This window comes from Carlito syrichta, unplaced genomic scaffold (genome assembly GCF_000164805.1).
Source record: "Carlito syrichta isolate Samal-C Ts95f unplaced genomic scaffold, Tarsius_syrichta-2.0.1 Scaffold301940, whole genome shotgun sequence".
Lineage (NCBI taxonomy): Eukaryota > Metazoa > Chordata > Mammalia > Primates > Tarsiidae > Carlito > Carlito syrichta.
In genome coordinates this window covers 256943-283283 of record NW_007246036.1, presented here as the reverse complement: position 1 = coordinate 283283, position 26341 = coordinate 256943, and the positions used below count along the sequence as shown (strand labels likewise).

Genomic DNA, 26341 nt, shown 5'->3' with positions numbered 1-26341 from the left:
AAAAAACCCCAACAGAGTTAAAGAAGTAAAATATAATTTGACTATATAACTGCCCACTGAATCCTTACTTGCTAATAAAGGTTTTCTTGGATGACAACATTCTTCTCGTGATGCAACTAAAAAGAGTACTATGCTCTTGAGACACACTTCTACAAGTTAGTAACCCTGGTTACTCAGATACTATGATAGAATGTGGTCAGAGGATGCTAAAAAAAAAAATAAAAAAATACAACAAAACACACAAGTAGATAAATTTACCTAAAGAAAGTTAGTTAGAGAATACAGAGGAGCAGCATTCATGCTAATAACACAAATATAAAAATAATTTGAAAGGGTGATGCCAACAAGATGGCAAACTGACTAGTCTATGTCCTCATTTACTAATTTAAACATTAAAACACACACACAACCTAACAAGACTGAATCATAAAGAAATAGAAAATGCAAACAGGTGTACCATTACTAGGCTGATTTAATCAATAGGCAAAACCTTCTAGGAAAAAAAGAAAAAAGTCCTAGAATCAGATGTCTTCACTAGTAAATTTTATCACATTTAAAGAAGAATTAACAACAATCTTTCTCAAACTCCTTCAAAAAATTGAAGAGGAGGAAACACTAACTCATTCTGTGAGGCTAAGATTACCCTGATACCTAAGGTAGACAATGACAATAAAAGAAAAACAAACAAAAACAGAAACCTACAGACCAATATCCCTTATGAATACCGATGCAAAAATCCTCAACAAAATACTAGCAAGAAAAATTCAAAAGCATATTAAAATAATTATTCATAATGATTAAATTAAATTTACCTATAGAGTGTAGAACAACTCAAAAAATAAAAGTCAGTCAATGAAATACACCATATTTACAGAATGAGGAAAAAAATCTACATGATTATCTCAATTAATGAAGAAAAAGTATTTGACAGAGTTTATTGCACTTTCATGATAAAACACTCAACAAATTAAAAATAGAAAAAACTTCCTCAGTACAATAAAAACCACATATGAAAAGCATTCAGTTAACATCATACTAAACACTGAAAAATGAATAGCCCTTCCTTTAAGACCACAGACAAGTCAAGAAAGCCCACTCACAACCCGATCATATTTTAAAATGTATTGAAATACATAGAGCAATTAGGCAAGATAATTAAATAAAAGACATTCAAACTGGAAAAATGAAATGAAATTATCTTTGTTCACAGATGCCATGATCTCATATATAAGAAATCCTAAAAATTCCATGAGGGTGGGGAGAACAGGTGATAAGAACTAATAAATTAATTCAGTAAAGTTGCAGAATATAAAAATCAAACCCCTAAATCAGTTATATTTCTATAAACAATACATAATTTGAAAAGAAAATTAAGAAAACAATTCCAATTACACTAGCATCAAAAAGAACAAATCACTTAGCAATAAACTTAACCAAAAAGGCAAAAGATTGGTATGCTGAATACTATTTCTTTGAAAAGAAAGAACAAAATCAGAGCACTTACACTTTTTATTTCACAAATGACTACAAAGCTACAATAATCAGAAGACTGTGGTACTAAAGACAGACACCTTGATCAATGAAAAATAAGAGAGACCATGGAGGAGAAAACCCCTGCATATATGGTTAAGTGATTTTTGACAAGAGTGTCAAGACCATTCAATAGGGAAAGGTCAGTCTTTTCAACAAATGGTACTAGGATATCTAGATATCTATATGCAAAAGAATGTTCTTACGTCATACTTGTATACAAAAAATTAATTCAAAATTGATCAAAGATCTGAATGTAAGAAAGAAAAGATAACTCTTGAAATAATATATAGGGAAACTTTATTGCATTTAATTTTGCAAATATTTTTTAGATAAGACATCAAAAGCAAGTCTGCAAAAATAAAAATAAAAATGTGTGTATTAATGACATGATTAACAGAATAGACACTCCACAGGAGAGACAATATTTGCAATCATGTATCTGATTGCATATATTATATACATATATATGCAATCATATATTCTGATATATCCAGAATGTATACAGAAATTCTACAACTCATATAAAATAAAAACAAAACAATAACAAAAAAAATAATAAAGCATGGGCAAAGGACTTGAATAGACATTTCTCCTAACAACTCAACATCACGGATTGAAAGGGAAAAGCAAATCAAAACCACAGCAAAATGTCATTTTACCCCCATTTGACTTGATATTGTCAAAATAACAAAAATTAACAAGTGTTGGCAATAATGTGGATTAATTGAAACCTTTATGCATTACTGGTAGGAATATAAAATGATACAGTTATTGTGAAAACAGTATCATGATTTCTCAAAAAATTAAATATAGAATTACTATATGATCCAAAAATTTCACTTCAGAGCATATACTCAAAGTAAATGAAAGCAGGGACTAATACAGGTATTTGTATATACTCATGTGCATAGCAATGTTATTTATAATAGCCAAAAGGTGAAACAATACAAAAGTCTATCAGTGGATGGATAAACAAAATATGGTGCATACATACATTTTTTTCAATCTTAAAAGGAAATTCTAACATATGCTACAACATGGATGAAACTTGTCAAGTTATGCTAAATAAAATAATCCAGGCCCAAAAGAACAAATATTGTATGATTTCATTCATATGAGATATCTAAAGCAGTCAAAATCATACCAGTTAGATGATGGCTGTCGATGGCTGGGGGAGATGCCTAATGTGTTTGGAGTTTCAGTTTGCAAAGATGCGAATAGTTCTGGGGATGGATTGCGATGATGGTTGTATAACATTGTGAATGCACTTAATTCTCCCAATTAGTACACTTAAAAATGGTTAAAATGGTAAATGCTGTTATATATATATATCTTTACACACACACATACACACACACACACACACACAAAGATCTATATATTTTAGAATTTCACTTTGTAGTGTGGAATGAGATTTCCTCACTCGTTTGGAGATCACCATGAAGGCTTGATCCATCTGCCCCTATACATTTCCAATTATAAATGTATGCTAATATAGTGCCTGATGTATTCAGTCCAAACCACAGTTCAAAAGTATAGGGAGCACAAATATCATCACACATTGTAAAGTAGTAACTTTTGAATACCTATTATACAATATCCATTTTTTATGATAAGATGCAGAAGCAGAAATCTTTATACTGAGCTACACTGAAGATAACTGTGATACATATATATAGTTTTTTAATGGTTTGTCAAAGTGTTAAAATATATTTTGTATTTTAAGATAACATTATAAAGTTGTAATAGTTTTAGTGCCTATAAAATATCTCCTAAATGCTGATAAATATCTACCCCATTAACTTGTTATAAAAACAATGAAAATAATAGAAGTGCTAGACTATCAATTAGGAAGAGATACAATCAAAACATTTCTTATCTAAAGTGTTTCTTGCATTTGCACTTCTAACAGGTATTGCTATAGCAACTAAACTGTCTCAAGATAATCTAAGATTACACTAAAACACCATACAAGTGAAAATCAGTAATTTCACTTTTATTATTAATCATACTTTTCACATAAAAATGACAATTATTTGAGATTTTTTTACTTTATTCAGTTTTTGCAAAGATAATATTAAAAGATGTTGTCTATAGGTAAACAGATTCTTCAAGAACAATGAGTTCAAGGGAAAAAATGAGGAAAACCAACTATTCCCAAACTTTACCATTCTATACAGTTCTTTTCTTCATGTATGTGTTTGGTTGGGTAGAAATGAGGGCAGAGAGAGCCTGGGAAAGTAATTACAAAGTCAATATTAAAATATAAAAAATGGTATGTGACTTCTAAAAATTAGAAAGCAGATTAAAAGAAATCATTGTAGCCTAAAGAAATAAAACTTTCCATTTAAAACATGAACTCTTTAAGGATAGAATCTAAAATAAATTGTTGACTCATGATTCTGCAAGTATTTTTTTTTTAAACAAATTTTGAGTACCACTTATGATAGAGGTTAACTCACCTCATAAACTCTTCAGGCTTCAGGAGACTAACAAAAACGTCAGCATAAAGTCATGCAAGTGACATGAGAAAAGAGGAAGCACAAAAACATATATATATATATATATATATATATTTTTTTTTTTTTTTTTTTTTTAATGACTCAAGCAGAGAAAATGCAGGAACTGATAAAAAGGAACGTCACAAAGAAGCCAGAAGAATAAAATATTCCAAACTCAGAAGTAGCACTTATCAATTTCTCCCGTTTACAGGTTGAAGCTGAGAATATTATAAACCCACCAAACAAAATGTTTATCTGATAAGGTGTCAGGAGAAGGATTTGTCAGTCATTTTAAAACCCATGTTAACAGGGTTATAAACTTTGGAGATTCTTCTACATGTGAGGTAAAATGATTCAAACTGTTCAGTGTTCCTAAGAACACAGAAGTATATTTTTATTTGCCATGTATTTTAAGTTATAAACAGCTCAGCGAGCATTACTGTATCAAATCAGATACTGCATATCTTGGAGTTTAAGTATAAAATATGAGATAGATTGAAAGAATAGCAAGTGAAGCACTATTTTAGTGCACTATTTAGTAACACATTTTTGCATCTTTGGTGGGAAAAATGGGTAATTTTATGTAACCAGTATCCCTGCCTTTGACAAAAATTCTACTTGAAGCCTACTGAAAGCAACAAAAGCAATAAATAAACAAACTGGAGATAAAAATTCTTCAAGGAGTAGTTTCTTCCAATCCAACAAGTGTTTATTTATTTTTAATTATCACCACTATTGGTTAAAGGGGATTTTACTGGAATATTGCCTAGGGGAATCGGAATAGGTTAAGAAGGTTTAAGATATATAACAATCTCAGTAGTTCAGCTGGTTCATATAATACAAGGCTTTTTTATTTTACTCCTAATTTACAGAGTAGTCCAAAGCAGTTGCTCTTACTTAGGCTGTTTTCTCCCAAGTAGTGACCCAGGTTCTCTGCACTTTGTGGCTCTACTTTTCTAACGGTCTTCAATGTCTTCTCCCTTTAGCCAATAGACAGAGAAAAAGAATAGAAGATGGCTTGTGGGAGGATTTCATGAGTCAGGCTTGAAAATGGCATGTATCATTTCTGCCCACATCCTTTTGGCTATAATCCATTCTTATGGCTAAACCTACCTCCAAAAGACGTGTGAGTTTATGTGAATTTGTGAGTTTGGTGAACAGCCAGTAAATTGGTTAATGTATCTCTTCATAGATAAATATTTACATTTTCTGAGTTTATTTATTTTGAGAACAAAACAAAATTTTTTATTTACCTTACCAATCTCATCTGCTTTTCAGGCCATTGTGTGTGTGTGTATGTGTGTTTGTGGTGTGTGTGTGTATGTGTGTGTGTATGTGTGTGTGTGTGTGTGTGTGTACATGTATGTATTTCATAACAGTATTATTTTGCCCAAACACTCTCAAGCAGAAGTTTGCTTTCTCTCTCTTCTTTTTTTATTTTTTTTTAGGTTAGAAAATATACTTTATTCAAAAGTAAATTAGAGAAAGAGAAAAGAGAAGATTCACCTCTCCAAGGGAGGGGAGGGGGCCAAAACTTAGGAAAACATGGCCTGGCCATAGCTCAAAGAGCCCATGGCCACACCATAGCTCAGCAAGGCAATGGCCTGGTTTCTCTCTTATTATTCTATTGTCAACAACAGCTTTCTGCCTTAGACTGCATAACTTTTTGACTCCAGACTTCTGCCAGAAAGTAGTCCTCCTATCATTATGTCACATCCAACTCTTCCTAGCATACCAGCACACTAAACTACTTCCTAGACCTCTAATACTTTTCAGAATGTGCATGTCTGTTGTTTCATACTCTAACATACTGTCTAGAGAGTTGGTAATATGTTTCAGTCTTAATGAGAATAGTGTAGTGTTTCTCACAAAAGGGGAAATCCACTACACTAGAATCACCTGAGGTGTTCGTTAACTTTTCAAATCTAAACCAGAAATTGAAAATTACAATCTCCCAAAAAGAAGACTGAACTCTGCGTGTTAAAATCAGCTTGTGACTCCATTGCACAACAAATTTTAAGAACTGAAGGATGAATGGCACAGCCTCACAATAACATAACTGATTACAATGACCTGAATATAATTTCATATAATTAAGCATATAAGAAAATGACTTTGACCAAGATGGAATTGAAAAGTACACTCTCACAAAACTTTAATATCATCAAATGAAGACATAAAAAAGCAAGTATCTCTTGAATTCTAAGAGAGAACTAAGTGTGACTACTTCTCCTCATACAAAACTTAGAAATGTCCCTGGCTGTCATTTACATTCATTACAAATTAACAGGAAACTCAGGTTAAAAAAAAAAAAAATAGCAAACTGCTGATAGCAATCAGAACTACAACAAAGTTAGATGAGTTTCCTGTAGCTTCCAGGTGTCTTCATAATTGAACTAAATAAGTCCTTTAAAAATAATGCAAAGTAAATTAAATTATGAAGAGAGAATGATGCCTGATTAAACAGTTTAAATGTAGTAACTGCATATATTATTTTTAAAATATATGACACTCAAGATACCTGACTAGAAAAGTCAAACAGCTTTATAACCTAATTTTACAAAATATTAAACATTATAACATTAATAGAAAACACTATTTTTTGAAAGGGTAACTTAATGAATACATTTCCCTTAAATGACATCCTACTAATTGGGGGCCAAGTTTTTACTGACACATAAAATGTAGCACAAAGTCCTAAGCCATTTAATCATTTAGATATAAAAAAAAAAGTTATGTCTTGAGGGACATGGAATCCCATGGTTTTAGTTTGTCAGCTATATAAAATGTATGCAATATATAATGATGAGTATTAGATTACCTATTTATTAGCCTTTCCTTTTGTTATCTTTTTTTTTTAACTACTTGCACTTTTTGCTTTTTTTTTTGAGTTGGAGTCTTACTCTGTCACGCAGGCAGGAGTGCCACCACTGCCTCAAAATGCTGGCCTCAGGCAATCTTTCACCACAGCCTTCCAAATAGCTGGAACTACAGGCACACACTACCATGCCCGGATGATTTTTTTTTAATTTGTTGTAGAGATGAGGTTTTACTAAGTTGTCCAGGCTGGTCTCGAACCCCGAGGCTTAGGCAATCCTCTCACCTCAGCCTCCCAAAGTGCTGGGATTATAGGCTTGAGGCACCATGCCCAGTTTGAACTTGCACTCTTTCAAATCACCACCACGACTACCACACCAAGAATTGAATTTAAGTTAGTAAATTAGTTCCTGAAAATTCTAGGAAAGGAGGTAGGAGTGGAGAGGATAAATTAAACAATTTTGCAAGCTTGTTTTTAGTCAAATAAAATAGTGCCAAGGGTGACATAGACACCTAATATGTAGCTCCTCTTATGTTTAGATTCCAATAATGTCTGAATATTGTTGGACATGATTGTTAAAACCAAAGTTATTATAATAGTCATAGGATATTATTGAAAAATCTTACTCATTAAGCTAACTGATGTGAAACAATCACTACTCTTTATTGATATAAACATTTTGCATCATGCATGTTTCCTTTTTTCCCTCCTATTTTCAATTGCTAGTCCCCAAAACCTTACTGAAGAAGCAATTACTGAGGCACAATGATTTTGCGTTGCTGAGAATACTTTCCAATGTTCTCAGAAAGTCATGAGCTCTGGGAGAGGTATTTGTTTTCATTGCTAACTGTTACCATGCAGGACTAATAGTGTCATTGAACTACTTTAGGGATTATTTTGGTGGATACAATATGCAGCCATTCATAATTATTTTCACTGTATTTTTAAGTAGCAACTTCTTTTTAAGTAGCAACATTTAAGCAGTAAGATTTCAAAATAGAAGCTCCATTGTGGTACCACTCCAATGTTGCTTTAGTATATCTAATTGCCTGAATGGATTTCTGTTCCTTTGCTGCCGTCATTATAGCAAGTCCCAATAATATGCAATGATTACTCAGGGAGATGGGTTTACTTCAGGAAGATGGAAGCATTTGTACTGCTTTCTAAATGTGCATTCTGCCCAGAACTCATAAAGGTGCTCATTGATAGCATGATTCCCTGACAATTTCCATATGTTAAATTGCAGTGGGAAATTTCTTGGCAAAGTAGGAAACTTCTTCAATAGGTTTCCATGGCTTTGGGGTAAAGACTTGGACTCCCTATTGCTTTCGGGGTAAAGATAAAAGCTCTCATGAACTCACTACTCCCTTTCCTCCCTTACATCCTCTTCTCTAAGCTGTGCTTTGCCACTTGCATTCCTGATTTTGCCAGTCTCTCACTTCCTGCACTTCACTCATGATGCATCCTCTGCCTAGTATTACAGATTACTGATTATCCTTGGTGCTGCAAAAATGTCCTGATTTTTAGTCCTTGAAAATAATAAATAAATATATGTTTTTGTTTGGTTGGTCATTTTAATTCTCAAAACTTACATTCAGCATATTGCTGACATTCAATGTCTCATAAAATTGAAACTGGCCAATTTCCCCATAGAACTGATGGTTACAGTTTTGTGTTTATTTTCATAAACATAGAAATTTACCTTCCTGGTCTTAAAGCTTGAAACTTTCATTTCTCATTTCTGAGTTCCTTTCTCAGGAAAACAATCCTCAGGTTGCTCTCCTAAGCTCTTTTAGGAGAGCAAATGGTTAATGACAGGATCAGAGTGTTTCAAAATAAGCCTAATACTCTTCAAGTAGTTATTCCCACTTTCTCCATCTTATCTGCATTCTCCCTGCCAAGTATGTATGTATCATGTCATATATACACACATATGCATATATACTTGTATATCATATATACATGTTATATATTAATATTTTTATGATAAAATATTCCTACTGAATTTATCATTTCTTTCCTTCTTTTATTCCTTTCTCCTGTTGAAAATGGCACACTGGAACAAAATCAGGCATTATAGTCATTACTAACAGTAGAGTTTTCAAGCTAGAAACCCATGTGTCTTCCCCTAGCAGTCTAAAACAGAATAAAACAACTGGGGATAATGCTGGTTTTCAGTAAATACATATTTAAAATTCCTCTTATTTCTAGAGTATTTGATTAGAGTAATCTAGGCCTCATATGTATAGAGATGTGTATAGGCCTCTTTCCCCAAAGAAAAGCATTTTGTTTCAAATACACACATGAAGCATAAGTTATTATTCGATGACTAGTTATACAAGGTTGAAAAGTTAATATCAATATTTAGATTAATTAATTTGACATTTGCTGTTTATGAATTACAAAATTAGACCCAAAGTTTTGCAATACAATTTTATATATTTTATTTAAATGGCAATATACAGAATATTTTAAGCAAACTCAGTTTCTCCTAAAACAAATTATTCTTTCACCTCGTTTGTTTTTATGAATTTTTATAGTACATATAAACAGAACAAATATTTGTGAACTAAATTATATGTATTTTATGGTTAATTTATTTTAAATTTTTAGTGATAATCTTATAGTTCTAGAAGTCCTATCATCTTCTAAAACCAGTTCTGAATTTTCCTTTCTTTTTTCTATCTCAAAACATGATTTTAGGTATCCAGTAATCTATCCATTTTAATAATCATCAATTCCTGCACTTAGGTATAATTACTATAAAATGCATGATGAAATGACTTATGCATATCTTGAATGTGTTTGCTAGAGTCCACCTGACCATTTAAAATTAAAAATTTTATGAATATGGCATCTAAAATGTAATATTTGTATATTGTAGAGCTCTATAAAGATTAAAATTTTTTTAGCCGGGCTCGGTGGCTCAGCCTGTAATCCCGCACCTTTGGGAGGCTGAGGTGAGTGGATTGCCTGAGCCCGCGGGTTCGAGACCCACCTGGGCAGTGAGACCTCATCTCTACAATAAAAAAAAAAAAAAAAAAAAAAAAAATCAGCCGGGCGTGGTAGCGCATGCCTGTAATTCCGGCTAATTGGAAGGCTGAGGCGGAAGGATCGCCGGAGCCCAGCAGGTCGAGGCTGCGGGGGCCGGGAGCGGCCACTGGACTCCAGTCTGGGCAACAGAGTGAGACTCCAACTCAAAAAAAAACAAAAACAAAAACAAAAACAAACAAACAAACAAAAAGATTAAAATTTTTTATCATTTTGTTAAGTTATAAAGTAAACAACATAAATAGAAGAATTTATACCTCTCAAAAATGACAGCTTTAAAAAGGCCTCAAACCAAATATAATAGATGTTGATTCCAGATCTAATACCTAGGTTATTGAGTTTCAAGAGTAAAGTTTATTAGTGAGGCATGTTTGTTGATTAATGAATTACAAACCCAAACAATATGTTCCCCAGAGCCCAACATTTTAAGTATCAAAAGGGTTATTTAAAGACTGGGCTCAGAATACTAACGAAATCAATCTGTTGAATTTCACATTTTGTTCATATTGAAAAGTTTATGCATAAATGGGAGAAAAAGAGGCTCAAAAAAGGGGACATAAACAAGCAATACAAATTACATAAATTCTATAAGACAGGAATGAAGTGTATTAACTTCTAAAATGGGAGAAAATTAAGTGTGAAAATAGTTACTCCATTTTCAAAGTTAATAGAAACTTCTCAGAGATTTAGACTAATAATTCTACATACTTTGTAGATATTTGTCTTCTCCTTTGGAAGAATAAGTTCATAAAACAATCATACTTCAATAAAATATACAAGCCCAAATTTACATGCATATGTTCTGGTAGCACAGAGAAGAAAAGGCGTTCATTTTTAGGAATATTCAAGACCTTCATTGATCAACAAAAAGTACAATCTTAGCACTATAAGAAATAAAAAATAGCCAAAAATAGCCTGTCTTGTTAAGGCAGGGTGGAATATTAGGAGTGAAATACAACAAGAGATGCCAGCTTTGCTGACACTATCCAGGATGACTAGACAGAAATAAGTCACATAAATATAGAAGGCATTCAATAAAGAACTGTAGGATAGTATCCTAAACAAGTTTTATCTGTCATACTGCATTTCTGGAAATTAGCAGTACCAACTGGTTGGATGAAAAAGGGCAGAAAGATTGGTTGCAATGTGATGTGATGTGTTAGAGGATTTTCAATGTTTAGAACTTTGTCAGAAAAGAGTTATTTTGGAAAAGATGAATGGAACAGAAGTTATAATATAAAGTGCCTATTTGAGTGTGATTTCTGTGAAATCTCATACAAAACTCTAAGTCTATGTGTTAAAATATATGCAATATTCTTATAGTAGTCAAATAAAAATGTGCATACTTAAAGCATTGATTAGAATATGCAAAAATATGTACCCATTAAATATAGTTTTTAAAAACTATATGAATATTGAAAACAAATCAAAAGAAAGAAGGAAATAATGAAGACAATAGGAAAATAATTAAAAGAACATATTAAAAGCAATATTAAAGAAAGTAATGTTAAAGCTTGTGCTTTTGAAAAACAAATACAATAGAAAAAAAAAGCCTCTGGGAAATACTAATGAGAAAAAGAAAACATGCAAACAGCAGGAGTGAAAAATAGCATAGCACATAGATGTAAGATACACTAAAAACATATAAAGTTGCCGGGCTCGGTGGCTCAGCCTGTAATCCCGCGCCTTTGGGAGGCTGAGGTGAGTGGATTGCCTGAGCCCGCGGGTTCGAGACCCGCCTGGGCAGCGAGACCTCATCTCTACAATAAATCAAAAAACTCAGCCGGGGGTGGTAGCGCATGCCTGTAATTCCAGCTCCTTGGAAGGCAGAGGCGGAAGGATCGCCGGAGCCCAGCAGGTCGAGGCTGCGGTGGCCGGGAGCAGCCACTGCACTCCAGTCTGGGCGACAGAGTGAGACTCCAACTCAAAAAAAAAAAAAAGAAAAAAAAAAAACATACAAAGTTTTCTAAATGTTATATTGGTACTGACCAAAAGCTATTGGCAGAAGTAAATACAAGTCTTCCCAATTTGTTACCAGGCCTTGAAGATAAAATTCAGGAAAAATGGACAGCTCATAGGTAAAACTACATAAACCATACTAATAAACAGGGAGTATGGAATATTTTAGTACAAGATTTAAGCCCATAAAGTTGTGAATTATGAGCCTTTCCAACAAAATAACAAAATGTCTATATATATTATATTTAAGATAATAAAAAGAAAAGCTGAAAATGTAAGCCAGAACAACTTCTTGAAATAAAAAACAAAAATTCAAAAATTAAGAAACGGATGATGAAACAAAGATTGGCTATATGCATTTAACAAAATAGACGTAGGGAGTATCTAAAATGTAAACTTGAGAGAAAGAGCAATGATAAATACTGGCTTACAGAGCAACTTCTTGAAATAAAAACAAAAATTCAAAAATTAAGAAACTGATGATGAAATAAGGATTGACTATGCATTTAACAGAATAGACATAGGGAGTATCTAGAATGTAATCTTGAGAGAAAGAGCAATGATATATACAAAACAAAGTTTACATGACATAAAGAATGCTAGAAAATCTAATTAATGTCTGATTGGTATCTTACAAGAAGCTAATATAAAAGAGGTAAAAGTACTTTTTAAAGAGATAAAGCTGAAAATATTCCAGAATTGTTCAAAGACTGGCAATTTCAGATAAAGTAACCCAACTAATTACAAGCATAATGAATGAATAAGTAAACCAGAATTCCAAACTATTCATTATATAAGATGACCACGGAGTATCAAAGATAGAGGATTTTATAGGTGGCCAGTAGGTAAAAGATGTCATTAGAAAGGGCTTTTACACTGGTAGCTGACTTCCTATCAGCAACAAGGAAAGCCAGATGACTATGAGGTAATATAATCAACATGTTAAGTGAAACTTCCTGTCTACCAAGCATTCTCTACATAATGAAAATATTTTTCAAGAATGAGAATGAAATAAAAATATATTCATACTAAGAAAAACTAAAACATTATGCATCCAGACCCTAACTAAAGGAAATTCCAGGACGTTTACTTCAGATGAGAAAATTATCCCACGTGAAAGTCAAAATGTAAAGATAATGCAGGCAAAAATGGTAAATAAATGAGTAAATATAGAGCACTGACAGTGTAAAATAAATTTTAAAGTCTAATTTATGAGAACACATAGACTAGAGGTAAATTGGATAAAAATACTTTAGTAGCTAAAGGCAGATGATCTGACAATGCTGAAAGCCTTCTGTTTCATTTCTTGTTTAAGAAGATCAAGATTCTTTAGAACTTTAGATTTCATTAACCTTGAAAGCTAAACTAGCAGAGCATCCAAACCAAAAAAAAATAAACAAAATGAGAACACAATGATAAAAAATAAAACATAAATAAAACTAGAAGGCATAAAAGGAATACATAAAAAACAAGAAAGGGAATGAAAAAATTAACACAAATACAAAATCATAAAGACAAACATTATGAAACTGAATTTTTTTAAAAATAACATTTTAAAATGCCATATATACGAGTGATAAATATGGTAAGAAAAAGAAAACGGGGATAAAGGAAAACAGTCTCAAAAAGGAGACATAAACATGTAATAGAAATTACATGAATTCTATAAGGCAGGAATAAAGTGTATTAACTTCAGAAAGGTTCTAAAACGGAAGAAAATTAAGTGTGAAAATAGTTACTCCATTTTCAAAGTTACTAGAAACTTCTGAGATTAAGACTAATAATTCTACATACTTTGCAGATATTTGTCTTCTCCTTTGGAAGAATAAGTTCATAAAAACAATCATACTTCAATGAAATATACATTGTCCATCAAAATAGGACTGGCTTTAAAAAAATGTGGTAAATATACAAGATGGAATATTACGCAGACGTAATGGACAAAATTATGAACTTCACAGCAACTTGGATGGACTTAGAGTCTGTAATACTGAGTGATCTATTACAGAAATAACGGTATCACATGTTCTCACTCATAAGTGGACCTTGAACAATTATTGTAATACTATAAGAAAAGGATTGTCAGTAATGAGAAATTGCTGGGAGGAGCAGGGGGCAGGACAGGCAATAGTAGGATTCTTCCAGGGGGTGAGTGGGGAACATCTCATCAACAACGGTACCTGCATAATGAACTTTTGCATACTTAACCCTGAATTGTACCCCATATCTTTAAAATAAAAATTTTTTTTAAAAGGATAAAGACAAGATGAAACATAAATATTAAAATTCGCCAGGCTTGGTGGCTCAGCGTGTAATCCCAGCGTTTTGGAAGGCCAAGGTGAGTGGATTGCCTGAGTCTGCGGGTTTGAGACCCACCTAGGCAACTTTGCAAGATCTCTTCTCTACAATAAATTTAAAAAAACATTAGCTGGGTGTGATAGCGCACGCCTGTAGCCCCAGCTACTTGGAAGGCTGAGGTGGAAGGATTACCAGAGCCCAGCAGGTCGAGGCTGCAGTGGCTGCTCCCGGCCACTGCACTCCAGTCTGGGTGACAGAGTGAGACTCCAACTCAAAAAAAAAAACAAAAAAACTAAAATTCAAGAGGAAAGATATGTCAAGCGAAGAATAATCAAAAGAACTGGTAAAGTTAGACTAACACTATTAGATTTCAAGGTTAATACACTAGTCTAAAGATAAAGTAGGCTACTACACAATAGTAAAAGTTCAGTTCAGAAGATATAAGTGTAAATCTTAATATTAAACCTTAATATTGATATTAGTACATATTAATTATAAAGTAGCTTAATCAAGTAACTGCAAACCACGCCAACAAATTTAACAGAACTATAAAGACAAATAAATTTACTTTTATAGAGACTTGAATGCATTTCAGGTGATACTCATAGAACAATAATGAAGTATGTAGAAAATATAAATTTAAAAAACAGAATCTAATAGATATATAGAAAATATGACACAATTATAAAGTATTCATTCTTTCCAAACCCACCTAAAACATTAAAAATAAGACCAAATCAAGACTATAATTAGTTCCCATAGCAAATTTCAAAGTTTTGTTATATAGATGACATTTTCTGACCAAATTAGAATAAACTCAGTAAGATTATCCTCTCAAAATCATAGTAAATCAAATTATTTTTAAAATAAACTCATGAATCAATGAAATAATTACAAGAGAAAATAGAAAATGCTATAAACTGAATGACTGTGAAAATAATTAGAGAAAATCAGAAGAAATTTGACTTTAAATGTTTATTTGAGAAAGCAAAGATACAAATATGAGTCTATCATCTGACAAAAACAAGCATTTACAACAAAAACACAGAGTCAGATGAACTCAGAGTTATAGCTCTGGTTCACCAGCACAAAGAAAGAACTCAACAAACATTTGGATCCATGAATAAAATTTGGATTAGTGAATAAAATTATCTTCCCACATATAATCACCTGCATAAAGCATTCTCTTCCTCTTGAATCAAGCACAGCATATCTGCATCATATATATGAGTAAGCAACCCCTGAGGACCCAGGCCAGGGGCCCCTCATAATATGCACACCCTCTATCCACACCAGTCCCAGCTCGTCATATTGTTGGTTTTTAGGAGTCTGTAGTTCTTCCCAACAGCAGATGAAGATAAACAGGCAACTGAGAGAAATCCCAGGGCTTTTTAATCCACAGATGCCAGAGCTTGCCCACACCTGGGTTGTGGTCAGAAATCAGGTTCTATTCAGGAGTTCACAGTCCATCCTGCACTGAGGTTAGGCCAGGGGACTGGGGAAGAGAAAGAGAGGGATTAGCTCTGGGTAGACTGGGCATGAAAATGAGGTGTTAAGTTTCAACCATAGCATAAACTCATTCCTCCTCCCCACCTCCCATCTGCTATAACGACAGCAGAGCAGAGACTCAGAGGGGTATAGCAGAGGAACTCCCTCTCTCCACACTTCCAGCACAGACACATCAATGCCTGAGCTGGAGTCTGAAGTGTTTTAGGATTCTTCCCCATGCTGTTGTTTCCCAGGGAGCCATGGCAAGCTTGCATCTCTAGTAGGTTGCAGGCCATCAGCCTTGGTGAAATACCATATGGACAGAGGGTAAGACAGATCTCCCCGCTTTTCTTTTTACCTGTCTGCCCATCTGTCCCACCTCTCATTCACCTTGGCGGACACACCATTGTCTCTCCCCATGGTGTCCTCTGTCTGCTTCTGGGGTTGTATCAAGTGCTGTGGTTTATCCTCAGGGAGATCCAGCTCCTGTTGTAACTCCGCCTCTGCCTTGTCCTGCAGGGTATACAGCAGCCGGAGGAAGATCTGGTGCCTGGAAGGGGGAGGTAAGTGTAAAGGAAAGGGATACCAGGTGGACCATTCTGCGTGTGCAGCCCATGCTCCCAGCTTCACCTCTGCAGCTTCTCCTGCTCCTGTCCTGCCTGCTGCTTCAGGGTTCCAAGTTCCTGATGCAGATGCTCAAGCTTCTGCTGAGTTCCTGTCTGACGCTCCCTCACCTCTGCCAAAACCTCTGCCAGACGCTGCTGATGCTTCTCCTGCCAATCATGAATGTACAGATGTGAATCAGATGCTGAAGCCTTAGAGTTATTCATTTAAGCCCTCCAGCCTAGATCTAGCTCGGGGCTCAAACTCACTGACAGATAGATGGACCCTATTCACCTCAGGCAGGTGCAGGGTCCTAGAGAAAAGGCAGGATCAGAAAGAGCTGTTCTAGGATGAGAATTCTCAGAGGAAGAGGCACCAAGATGATTATAAAGTCTATTTAGTTTTCTATGTGCCAGGTAATATTTTAAGCACTTGCTATACTGATTTTTTAATCATGTTAGTAACTCTATAGGGGAGGTACTATTATTGCCTCAATTTCACAGACGAAGAAATACAGAAAATTTCAGGTGACCTGCCAAGTTATGAAATGATAAGTGATGCTTAATTCAAGCCTATATTGGTATTTTTACTGTAATGCCTCAAATAAGAAAACAAAATGAAAGTTTTTTTAGACAGACGGCATAGCCTACCCAATGACATGGTAGTGGGAAGAGATATTATCCCAAAGGGTTGAACCTACCTGTTGCAGCTGCCATTTCTTCTGGGCTGCTCTGAGTTTCTCCATGGCCATTTGCTTCTGCAGAGAAGCAAGGAAAGGGGACAGGGAGAAGCATATTTTTCCAGTTGAATTTTGGGAAGTGGCAAGTGGGTTGAACCCAGCTTGCTCATTCTTTCCCTCTTTTCATCTGCCTGCCCTTCCCTCACTCCACTCGAGGCTCCTGGGTGCACCTTGGCCTGAAGCTGCTCAAGGACTTCTTTGAGCTGTGTCTGCTTCCTTTGGGCCTCTTCTGTTTTCATCAGGACCTGGGTCAGGGCACTTTTGATGGCTTCCACGTGCTCCCAGTAAGTGGATTTCAGATCTTTCCATTGTTCTTTAGCTGCAATTGCCTTCTGTCCTGAGAAAAGTCACCAGGAATGAGGGCATGAAGGGAGATGGTCTGCCAGTTTGCCTCCTTGCAACACTGGGCCTCAGTCTTCCCATCAGCCAAGTAAGGAGCCTAACTGACATTCTCCTTCCTTCCTCACTCAGGCCATCCCCTATCCCAATCCATATACTCACGGCTTGTGTCTTCAGAAGCCAAGGGGTCCAAGCCCTGGGCAGTATCTTCCTGAGCCAGAAAGTTCTGCAAGAAGTCCACTACCTGAAGCTGGCTACAGAGCAGCCTATCTTTCTTCTGGGAGTCCTGTTCAGAGGAAGGATAGAGGCAGGGAACATCCTTACCTCCTTGTACTATAGACCAGTGATGTTGCCTTCCAGTCAACTCTCCACCAATGCTACCGAGTACCTGAATACAGGTCCAATCAGTCATTGGCTCCCATTTGGTACATACCATCACATACTCAGTCAGGATCTTAGCTGGCAGTTCTGCCTCCTCCTGTAGGCCTATAGGCTCCAGGATGCCTTCCACCTCAGCCAGGACCCTGGAGGGGCAAGGAAACATGAGGAACTTCAGTCTCCTGGGGTACTAGTTTTAGAGTATGTGTGTGTACATGCACATATGTGAATGAATGTATCAGGGCTGAGAGTCTCACCTCAACCAGGGCCTACACAAGGGCCAGACGGGTTTACAGTGTGGGATCAGGAATAGTGTGAACATGAAGGACAATTTGGTGAAAATAAGTGCCCAAGGAAAAAGCTAAGGCTAGGGAATAAGGAGTGTGGCGAGGGGCTTTTTATTTCAAATAGAGAGTGTCTCCCGAGAGAGAAACCGTTTGAGGCAAGATCTAAGACCAGGCAGAGAGATATGCAGGAAAGAGAAGAATAATGAGAAGGGGAAGAATAAAGGGGACTCGGGACCCCTCTTGCCAGAGAGCACTAACCATGGGGCAGGATCTCAGAATAGGTGATGAAGAACTCAGGCAGAGGGTCGGATGCCTTGGTTTTAGGGATTTTCTTTGTTAGGGACCAGAGCAGTCACCTAGGGGGCAGGGATAGGGATAGAATCACCGGTTGGGAACGTGTGTTGGGGCAAGAGAAAACAGAAATTAAAAGGCCCTTTCAGGATGTCTCTTGGGGACGGAAATTCTGTTAGAACGGTGCGGCTCGCGAAACGACGTGGAGGGCGGACAGGGATGGAACCGTCCCCTTCTAAAGTACAACCCCGGGGTCGTGTGTGCCTGTGAGGAGCGGCGAACAGTCGCTCAGAGGCTGCCCTCCTGGAGTGGGGCAGGGCCACCTCAGGGACCGAAGACTGGTGACTGGGGTCAGGATCACTGCAGGGCGGAGTCAGACCCCAACAGTTGTACGTAGGGCCCTTCTGGCCCAGGCCCGCCCCGAGCTGGGGTGAGGATCACTGCATAGCGGAGTCAGATCCCAACAGCTACAGAGAGGGGCCTTCTAAGTCCGCCCAGGCCCGCCTCGAGCTGGGGTAAAGATCATGGCACGGCGGAGTCAGACCCCAACAGCTGTACGTGGGGGCTTACTAGGTCCGCTCAGGCCCGCCCGGAGCTGGGGTCAGGAACACTGCACGGCGGAGTCAGACCCAAACAGCTACACAGAGGGGCCTTCTAAGTCCGCCCAGGCCCGCCCCGAGCCGCCACTCGGCCGCAAACACTTACTCCAGGGCTGTTGCTTCCACCTCAGACTCAGCGGCCTGCATCCTTCCAGTCGCCGCGATCAACTACCTTCCCACAAGGCCCTAGGTTTACTTTGGATTTACCGCGGACTGCGCGCCGAGGCAGGCGATTGGCTGTTGGGTCAGTGGGCGGGAATCAAGGACCACTGTGCACTCTAATTGGTCGGCACAGACTTGCGCAAGGCGGGGGCGCTGTGGACGCAGGCGCAGTTATTGCCGGACGCGCACGGTTCTGCGCCTGCGCACCAGCGGGTAGGCGGTGCTGGAAACTGGAGGTAGGGCGTGATATGGATCGCGAGTCTGCGGGTTTCTTGTCGCTCCACGCGGAAGAAGGAAATGCTTTGCCCTCAGCTTGCGTTTAACGGGAGACTCACGGTAGTCACACTTTATTTAAACTATGTACCACTACGCTAGGAGAAAAACAAAAACCAGCGAGGCTGTTTTTCCAGTTGTTGGGCATCAGTAGTGAGGAATAGTGATCTCGGAGATAACAGGGAGTCAATGATCTGAACTCAGAAAGCGTACTGCTCTTAATGCAAAGACCCCCGCGGATTCCTGTGGATTCCTGTGTTGACAAGATAGGGCTGAAAATGCTGGGGAGACCAAGGTAGGTCATGTTCTCCGAAGAACTTAGGAGAAAGGAGAGAACTGCTCAGAAATAGAACTTGGGGTTCTCCGGTTCTTGAGTGTTCAGCTGAGTATGGAGTAGTATGTGCGTGAGGAATCTACACCAAAGATTTTTGAAGATCCTTGAAGATCACACAGGGTCAGAACTAGTGATTGTTTTCACTAATCGGGGTGGAAAACTTCATGATCTGCAGGGCATTGGGTTGAGTACAAATGCAAGTCTTGCTTTAGGAGTCATTTTGTAAAATTACTTTTCGTTTTACATTTTTAGTCAGTCTCACTCTGTCACCCAGGCTGGAGTGCAGTGACAAGATCACGGCTCACCGCAGCCTCCGTCTCCCAGGCTCAGGGTATCCCTCTGCCTTAGCCTCCCAAGGAGTAGGTACTACAGGCCTACACCACTACGGGGGGTAAATTTTTTTATTTTTTGTGGGGGAAGAAGGGGGACCAGGTCTGGAGGTCTTGCTATGTTGCCTAGGCTAATCTTGATCTCCTTTGCTCAAGCAGTCCTTCCATCTCTGCCTCTCAGTGGTGGGATTACCGGAGTGAGCCACTGCATGGGCCCAGTATTTTAGTAGCCAATAATTTACCCTAGACTGATCACTGATCTAGTGCCACCTAACATTTTAAAAACAGAACCCAATTGGATCAAACTGTTAACAAATCACTTAAATATATGACAGACAACATGAAAAATATTTACAGAAGTTCAAAAGTGTTTACCAACCAATAAAGTACAAAAAAAGAGAAAAAGAAAACCCATAATGAGAAGAATCATCCCGCTGATCAGAACTGAAATAGATGCTAGAATTGATAGAAATGGGCACTAAAACAGTTATAATTATATCCCATATGTTCAAAAGGATAAGCAGAGCTATAACAAGAAAAGGTAATGATAAATGGTGTTAAGGATATGAAGAAAGTAAATCTCTCTTGCTTCTGGTGGGAGTGTAAAATAGTGCATCTGCTTTAAAAATAGAATTGCTATATGAGCCACAATTCAACTACCGGATATATATCCAAGACAAATGAAGGTGTATGCACAAAAACTTGTACACAAATACCCATGGCAGTGTTACTCACAAGGGCCAAAAAGTAGAAACAATCCAAATGCCTGTAAGCTGGTGAATGAAAAGAAAAAATGTGCATCTGTTGTTTGTAATACTATTCAGCAGTAAAGGAGAATGAGGTACTACTACATGCTAAAATATGGATGAACCTTGAAAACATTATATGTACTAAGTGAAAGAAGGCAATCACAAAAGACCACATAATGTATAATTACATGTACATGAAAGGCCCAGACTAGGCAAATCTATGGAAACAGAAACCGAATTTCTGTAGTCATTGTTCAGGGCTGGGGACTTGTGGGGTTAAGTGGTTGATAGAATATGGAGAGGGACTGCAAATGCATATGGGGTTTCTTTTAAGGCAGCTAATGAAAATGTTTTACAATTAGATTATGGCGAAGTTTACACAATTCTACACAAAAAGTCCTTCAATTTTCATTTGAAACTGCTGTCAAAAAAACTGTTGAAAAAGTTAATCAGAGACATGAAACCTAAAGATCTATGTCCGATTTGTAGCGATGAAAACTACAGTGTGATTCACAGCCAATTAGATGTTGCAGAGTAAAAGACTAATGTAAGTGAAAATGTAGCCATAGAAACTCCAAATTTTTTAAAAAAATAATGTGAAAAATTGAATAGTAAGCTGTAGGACAACTTCTGATAGCCTGATATATTTTAAAATGGAATTGAGAGGCAAGGGAAGAGGACAAAAAAAAAGTAATGTCCAAAATATTTGAAGTTTGATGAAAATTATAAATTCATATATTCAAGAAGCTCCACAAACCCCAAGCACAAGAAACATGAAGAATATGACACGAAGACATACCATAATTACATAGCTCAAAACCATAGATAAAGAGAGAAATCTTAAAAGTAGTTGGGGGTGTGTTGGGAGGTATGTTGCATACAGAGAAACAAAAATTAGGATTACAGAAAGTTTATTGAGAAAAATGCAAGCAGCAACCAGTGGAACAACATATTTAGAGTAATGTTAGAATAAAATAAGTCAACCTTGATATCTACCCCACAAACACCTTTCAAAAACAAAGGTTAACTAAAGTCATTTTTAGATGTACAAAAGAGGAAGGAATTTTTCAGCATCAGATCTGAACTACAGGAAACATGAAATAAGTCAGGCAGAAATAAAATGGCATTAGATTGCAATCTAAATGTATATAAAGGAATGAAATGTACCAGAAATGGTAAACACATTAGTAAATACTTTTTTTTTTTAGATTAGAGAATATGGTTTCTTTAGAAAGTAAATTAGAGAGAAAGAGGTGATTCACCTCCCCAAGGTATAGGAGGAAGGGGGCCAAAGCTTAAGAAAACGTGGCCTGGTCATAGCTCCAAGAGCACATGGCCATACCATAGCTTAGCAAGGCAATGGCCAAGTATTTTATCTTAATACTTAAATCTTTACAAAAAAAGAATGGACTGTATAAGTAACAGTAATGTGATATGGAGTTCATAACATGTAAAAGTAAAATGTAGCACAAAGTGTGGATAGAAGAAATGAAAGAATATTATGTCTCTTGTTTTTGTGAAGTTGTATATTAGTTGCGTGTAGACTTTTTTATTTTAAATATGTGGGGTACAATTCAGGATTAGGTATACAACTGGTCATCATACAGGTAAAGTTTGGGCCTCCCTTTGGTTCCCACTTTGCCTGATTTGAGATCAGGTACCCTTACTGATGTTGTGTCCCCCCCACCAAGCCACACCCTGGCAGTGTCCCACTACTGCTTATCCCTTTCTTATAGTATTATGGTAAATGTTCAGGGTCTGCTTATGAGTGAGGACATGTGGTTGTCTATTTGTTTCTGTGAAAGATCACTGAGAACGATAGAATCTAAATCCACGGTTTCTGTGAAGTCCATATGTTTTGTCCTTCTTTATGGCTAAGTAAAATTCCATTGTGTATGTATACCACATTTTTTTATCCAGTCCAGTTTCGATGGGCAACACAGTTGGTTACATGTTTTTGCTATTGTGAATAGTGCTGCAATAAACAAGCATGTGCAGGTAGCTTTTTTGTAGAATGATTTGAATTCCTCTGGGTATATTCCCAGTAGGGAGATCACTGGGTCATATGGAAGGTCAATGTCTAGTTCTTTCAGAAATCGCCACACTGTTTTCCAGAGATTGAACTAGTTTGCATTCCCACTAGCAGTGCAGAAGCTGTCTTTTTTCTCTGCATCCTCGCCAGCATCTGTTGTTGCTTGTTTTATTAATGATGGCCATTCTTACTGGGATCAATGTGGTTTTTATGTACATTTCTCTCTGATGAGTGATGCTGAGCACCTTTTCATGTGTCTATTGGCTGCCCATATATCTTCTTTTGAGAAGTGTCTTTTTATTTCTTTTGCCCACTTTTTAATGAGGCTGTTTGTTTTTTTCCTTTCAGCATATTTGAGTTTCTTGTAGATCCTGTATGTTAGGCCTTTGTCAGATATACATTCGGCAAATATTTTTTCCCATTCTGTGGGCTGTCTCCCTGTTCTCTTGATGGTTTCTTTTGCTTTGCAGAATCTTTGAATGTATACTGTTAAGTTAAAGCTATGTACTAAAATCTCTTAAGTGCTGATGTCAACACACCCAAGAATGGCTGCCAATGAGTTCTTTCCTTGTGTGATCTTTTTCTTTCTAGTGCAGATAGAAAATGTAACCAATAGAATACAATAAAAGTTATGGTATGTCATTCTATTGATTAGCGTATTTATTAGGCAGAGGTAATGGCATGTCATTTTTATGCCTCCATTTTATTATGTAATACTTTTTTAGCAGACTTCACAGAGAGATTTTCCTTTTGATCTTGAAGAAGCAAACAATCATGTTGTGAACTTTTTATAGTAAGTATTTCATGTCAAGGAACTGTGGGTGCCCTGTGGGATCTGCAGATAGATGGTAGCTGACAGCCATCAGGTAGATGGGCCCTCAGTCAAACAGCCACAAGAGGAGTACATTTTTGCCAGCAATATAAAAGAGCTTGGAAGTAGATTCTTCCATAACCGAGCTTCCGGAAAATAACATTGCCCAGTTAATATCTTGATTGCAATCTTATGAGAATCTGAGCAGAATGCAAATCTGACTTAGGGAAACTGCCTAAAATCTTAACCTGTGGAAAATATGACATATAATATGTGTGTGTGTGTGTGTGTGTGTGTGTGTGTGTGTGTGTGTTTAATGCTAAATTGTGGTAGTTTGTTACCCAGTAGTATTAGAAAAGTAATACAAGCAACTTCTGTAACAACAAAATAAAGAAGTGTAGCTAAACTAATAAAGGGGATAAATTATAATCTAAATGATAGTTAATTCAAAAGAAGGTAGAAGGAGAGCAAAAAAGAAATGAGAGGAATAGGAATCAGCAAAATATAGGAGTAAGCCTAAGCATGTGAATAATCACCATTAAGTGCAAATACCTTAAATGCACCATTAAAAGACAAAAATTATTAGATTGAATACAAAAGCCTAACCCACTTAAGAAGTGCACTAAATGAAAAGAAGCAAATTGATAAAAGTAAAAGATGGGGGGAAATGCCACGTTAACACTAATTAAAAGAATGCTGCAGTGACTATTTTAGTATACATATATATATTCAGACAAAATAATATCACCAGAAAGAATAATTCTTAGTCACTGTTGAGATTTCAGTAAGTCACTTACAATAATTGATAGATACTGAAGCTAAAAGCAGAATATTCATTCTTTGCCAGGGCATACCCAACAGTGAAACAAGTCTAAAATGAACCTTAATAAATATAAATGAATAGTACCGTACAAATATATATATATATATAGTCTGTAATGGATCATAATAATTTCTACATGCATTGAATATGATGCTGGACTCTAAGGGAGCAGTTTTGTTTTCTTTTTCTTTTTTCAATCTAGTTAACTCCCTATCTTTAGGTTTCTGCTTACATTTTTGAGACATAATCAAGCCTGTTTTCACCTATATGTCTATAGCAAACCCTCTTATTATAGACTCACAAAGCTCTATAGACTTTTAAATTCTAATTACAGTTGCATTTTTATATCTAATTGTAGTATTGATCTCTCCTTTTCTAATCAGCAAGCTTATTGAAGACAAGAGTTATATTTTTGTTTATAGCTAATAGCTAGCAATTAATCATCTGTTGTATGCTTATTATGTATAGGGTAGTTTATGCAAGGCCTTAGAAGCCATTTTAAGGATGCTAGTTTTATAAGAGTAATAGAAAACTTTCGAAGGTTTCCTGATAATTAAATGCCATATTTTAGTATGGCAAAGTTAAACCTAAATTATTGGTGGAAAATTTTAAGAAATGGAAAATGATATTATTTCAGTATTAGTGAAAGGTGAAAACATTTTCGGATTTGATGGTTCTAACAGGTGAATTGGCAGTGGAATAGCAATATCAGTATATTTAGGTGGAATAATCCAGATTAAATAGAACAAATATTGCAGATTGTATAGAAGCAGTTAGGAAAGAAATGGAGATATATAATATAGAAAGTTCTTATATACATTTTTCTAATCCAATGAGATATGCTTTCCTCATGCTTTTTGGCTTGATTATTAAGAGTTGAGAGTGCTTGATGTATCTGTTTTTTAATACTATCTTTGTAGTCTACATATATGATATAAGATAATAAATGACCCTTTTCCAAAACACACATTTGATTAAAATATCAAGAATTGGCTTTATCACATTATGTTTAAGGGTTTCTATTCCTTTGATCTATTTATCACAAATTCCCATGAAAATATTGCCTTTTGAAAGAGATACTCTCCAAATATATAAATGACATCACTGTTGACATCTAAATTAAAATATTGTTAGGGTAAACTGAAGACCAGATTATTAAAGAATGAAACAGCAAATGGAAAATCAAAATGATATGCTTCAAAGTAAATTTGGAAAATAGGATTTTTTTTTTTTTGAGTTGGAGTCTCACTCTGTCACCCAGAGTGGAGTGCAGTGACCGCTTCCGGCCACCGCAGCCTCGACCTGCTGGACTCCAGCGATCCTTCCACCTCAGCCTTTCAAGTATCCAAGTAGCCGGAATTACAGGCATGTGCTACCATGCCCGGCTGATTTTTTGATTTATTGTAGAAATGAGGTCTCGCTGCCCAGGCGGGTCTCGAACCTGCGGGCTCAGGCAATCCACTCACCTCAGCCTCCCAAAGGCATGGGATTATAGGCTGAGCCACCGATCCCGGCTGGAAAATAGGATTTTAAATATTACACTGCATAAACTTACCAACTCTGTTTAACCTTCACTTAGCTCTGACTTGAAGAGATGTGGCCAAGGCTTCTAATGAAAGTTACTATAGTCTTTTTTTTTTTTAACATATGTTCCTAAGTTTCAACTCATTCTGTATTGTCCAATTCAGTAGTTTTTAATGTTTGGTACATGTGAAATGGCTCTGAAAATAGTACTTACAATAGTACTTAAATAGAATATCTACTATTTAATAAATGCATGAAGTGATCATGGGGGAAATTTGTTAGAGATTAATAGAGCATTAAGTAAATAAACTAATTAGATAAGACATATCTTTACAAAACACCTCTATTAACAAAATATTAAAGCTGCCATATCATACTTTTAAAATCAACTTTCAGTTGCATAGAAACTTCTATTGTGTT

General features: G+C 36.3%; 1 protein-coding gene across 1 annotated transcript in view; it reads right to left on the bottom strand.

Moving 5' to 3' along the window:
• Positions 1–19073, bottom strand: part of LOC103258038 (ZW10 interactor) — a gene marked incomplete at its 3' end in the record, with an annotated part of 108320 nt that extends 89247 nt beyond the window's left edge. The window contains exons 1-7 of the mRNA XM_008055744.2: positions 18991–19073; positions 17763–17853; positions 17492–17615; positions 17161–17327; positions 16952–17008; positions 16279–16421; positions 16007–16198 (exon numbers count right to left, since the gene is read on the bottom strand). Coding sequence (XP_008053935.2) covers positions 16007–16198; positions 16279–16421; positions 16952–17008; positions 17161–17327; positions 17492–17615; positions 17763–17853; positions 18991–19031 — 815 coding nt within the window. The remainder of the gene's footprint in view (positions 1–16006; positions 16199–16278; positions 16422–16951; positions 17009–17160; positions 17328–17491; positions 17616–17762; positions 17854–18990) is intronic.
• Positions 19074–26341: the final 7268 nt, after the last annotated feature.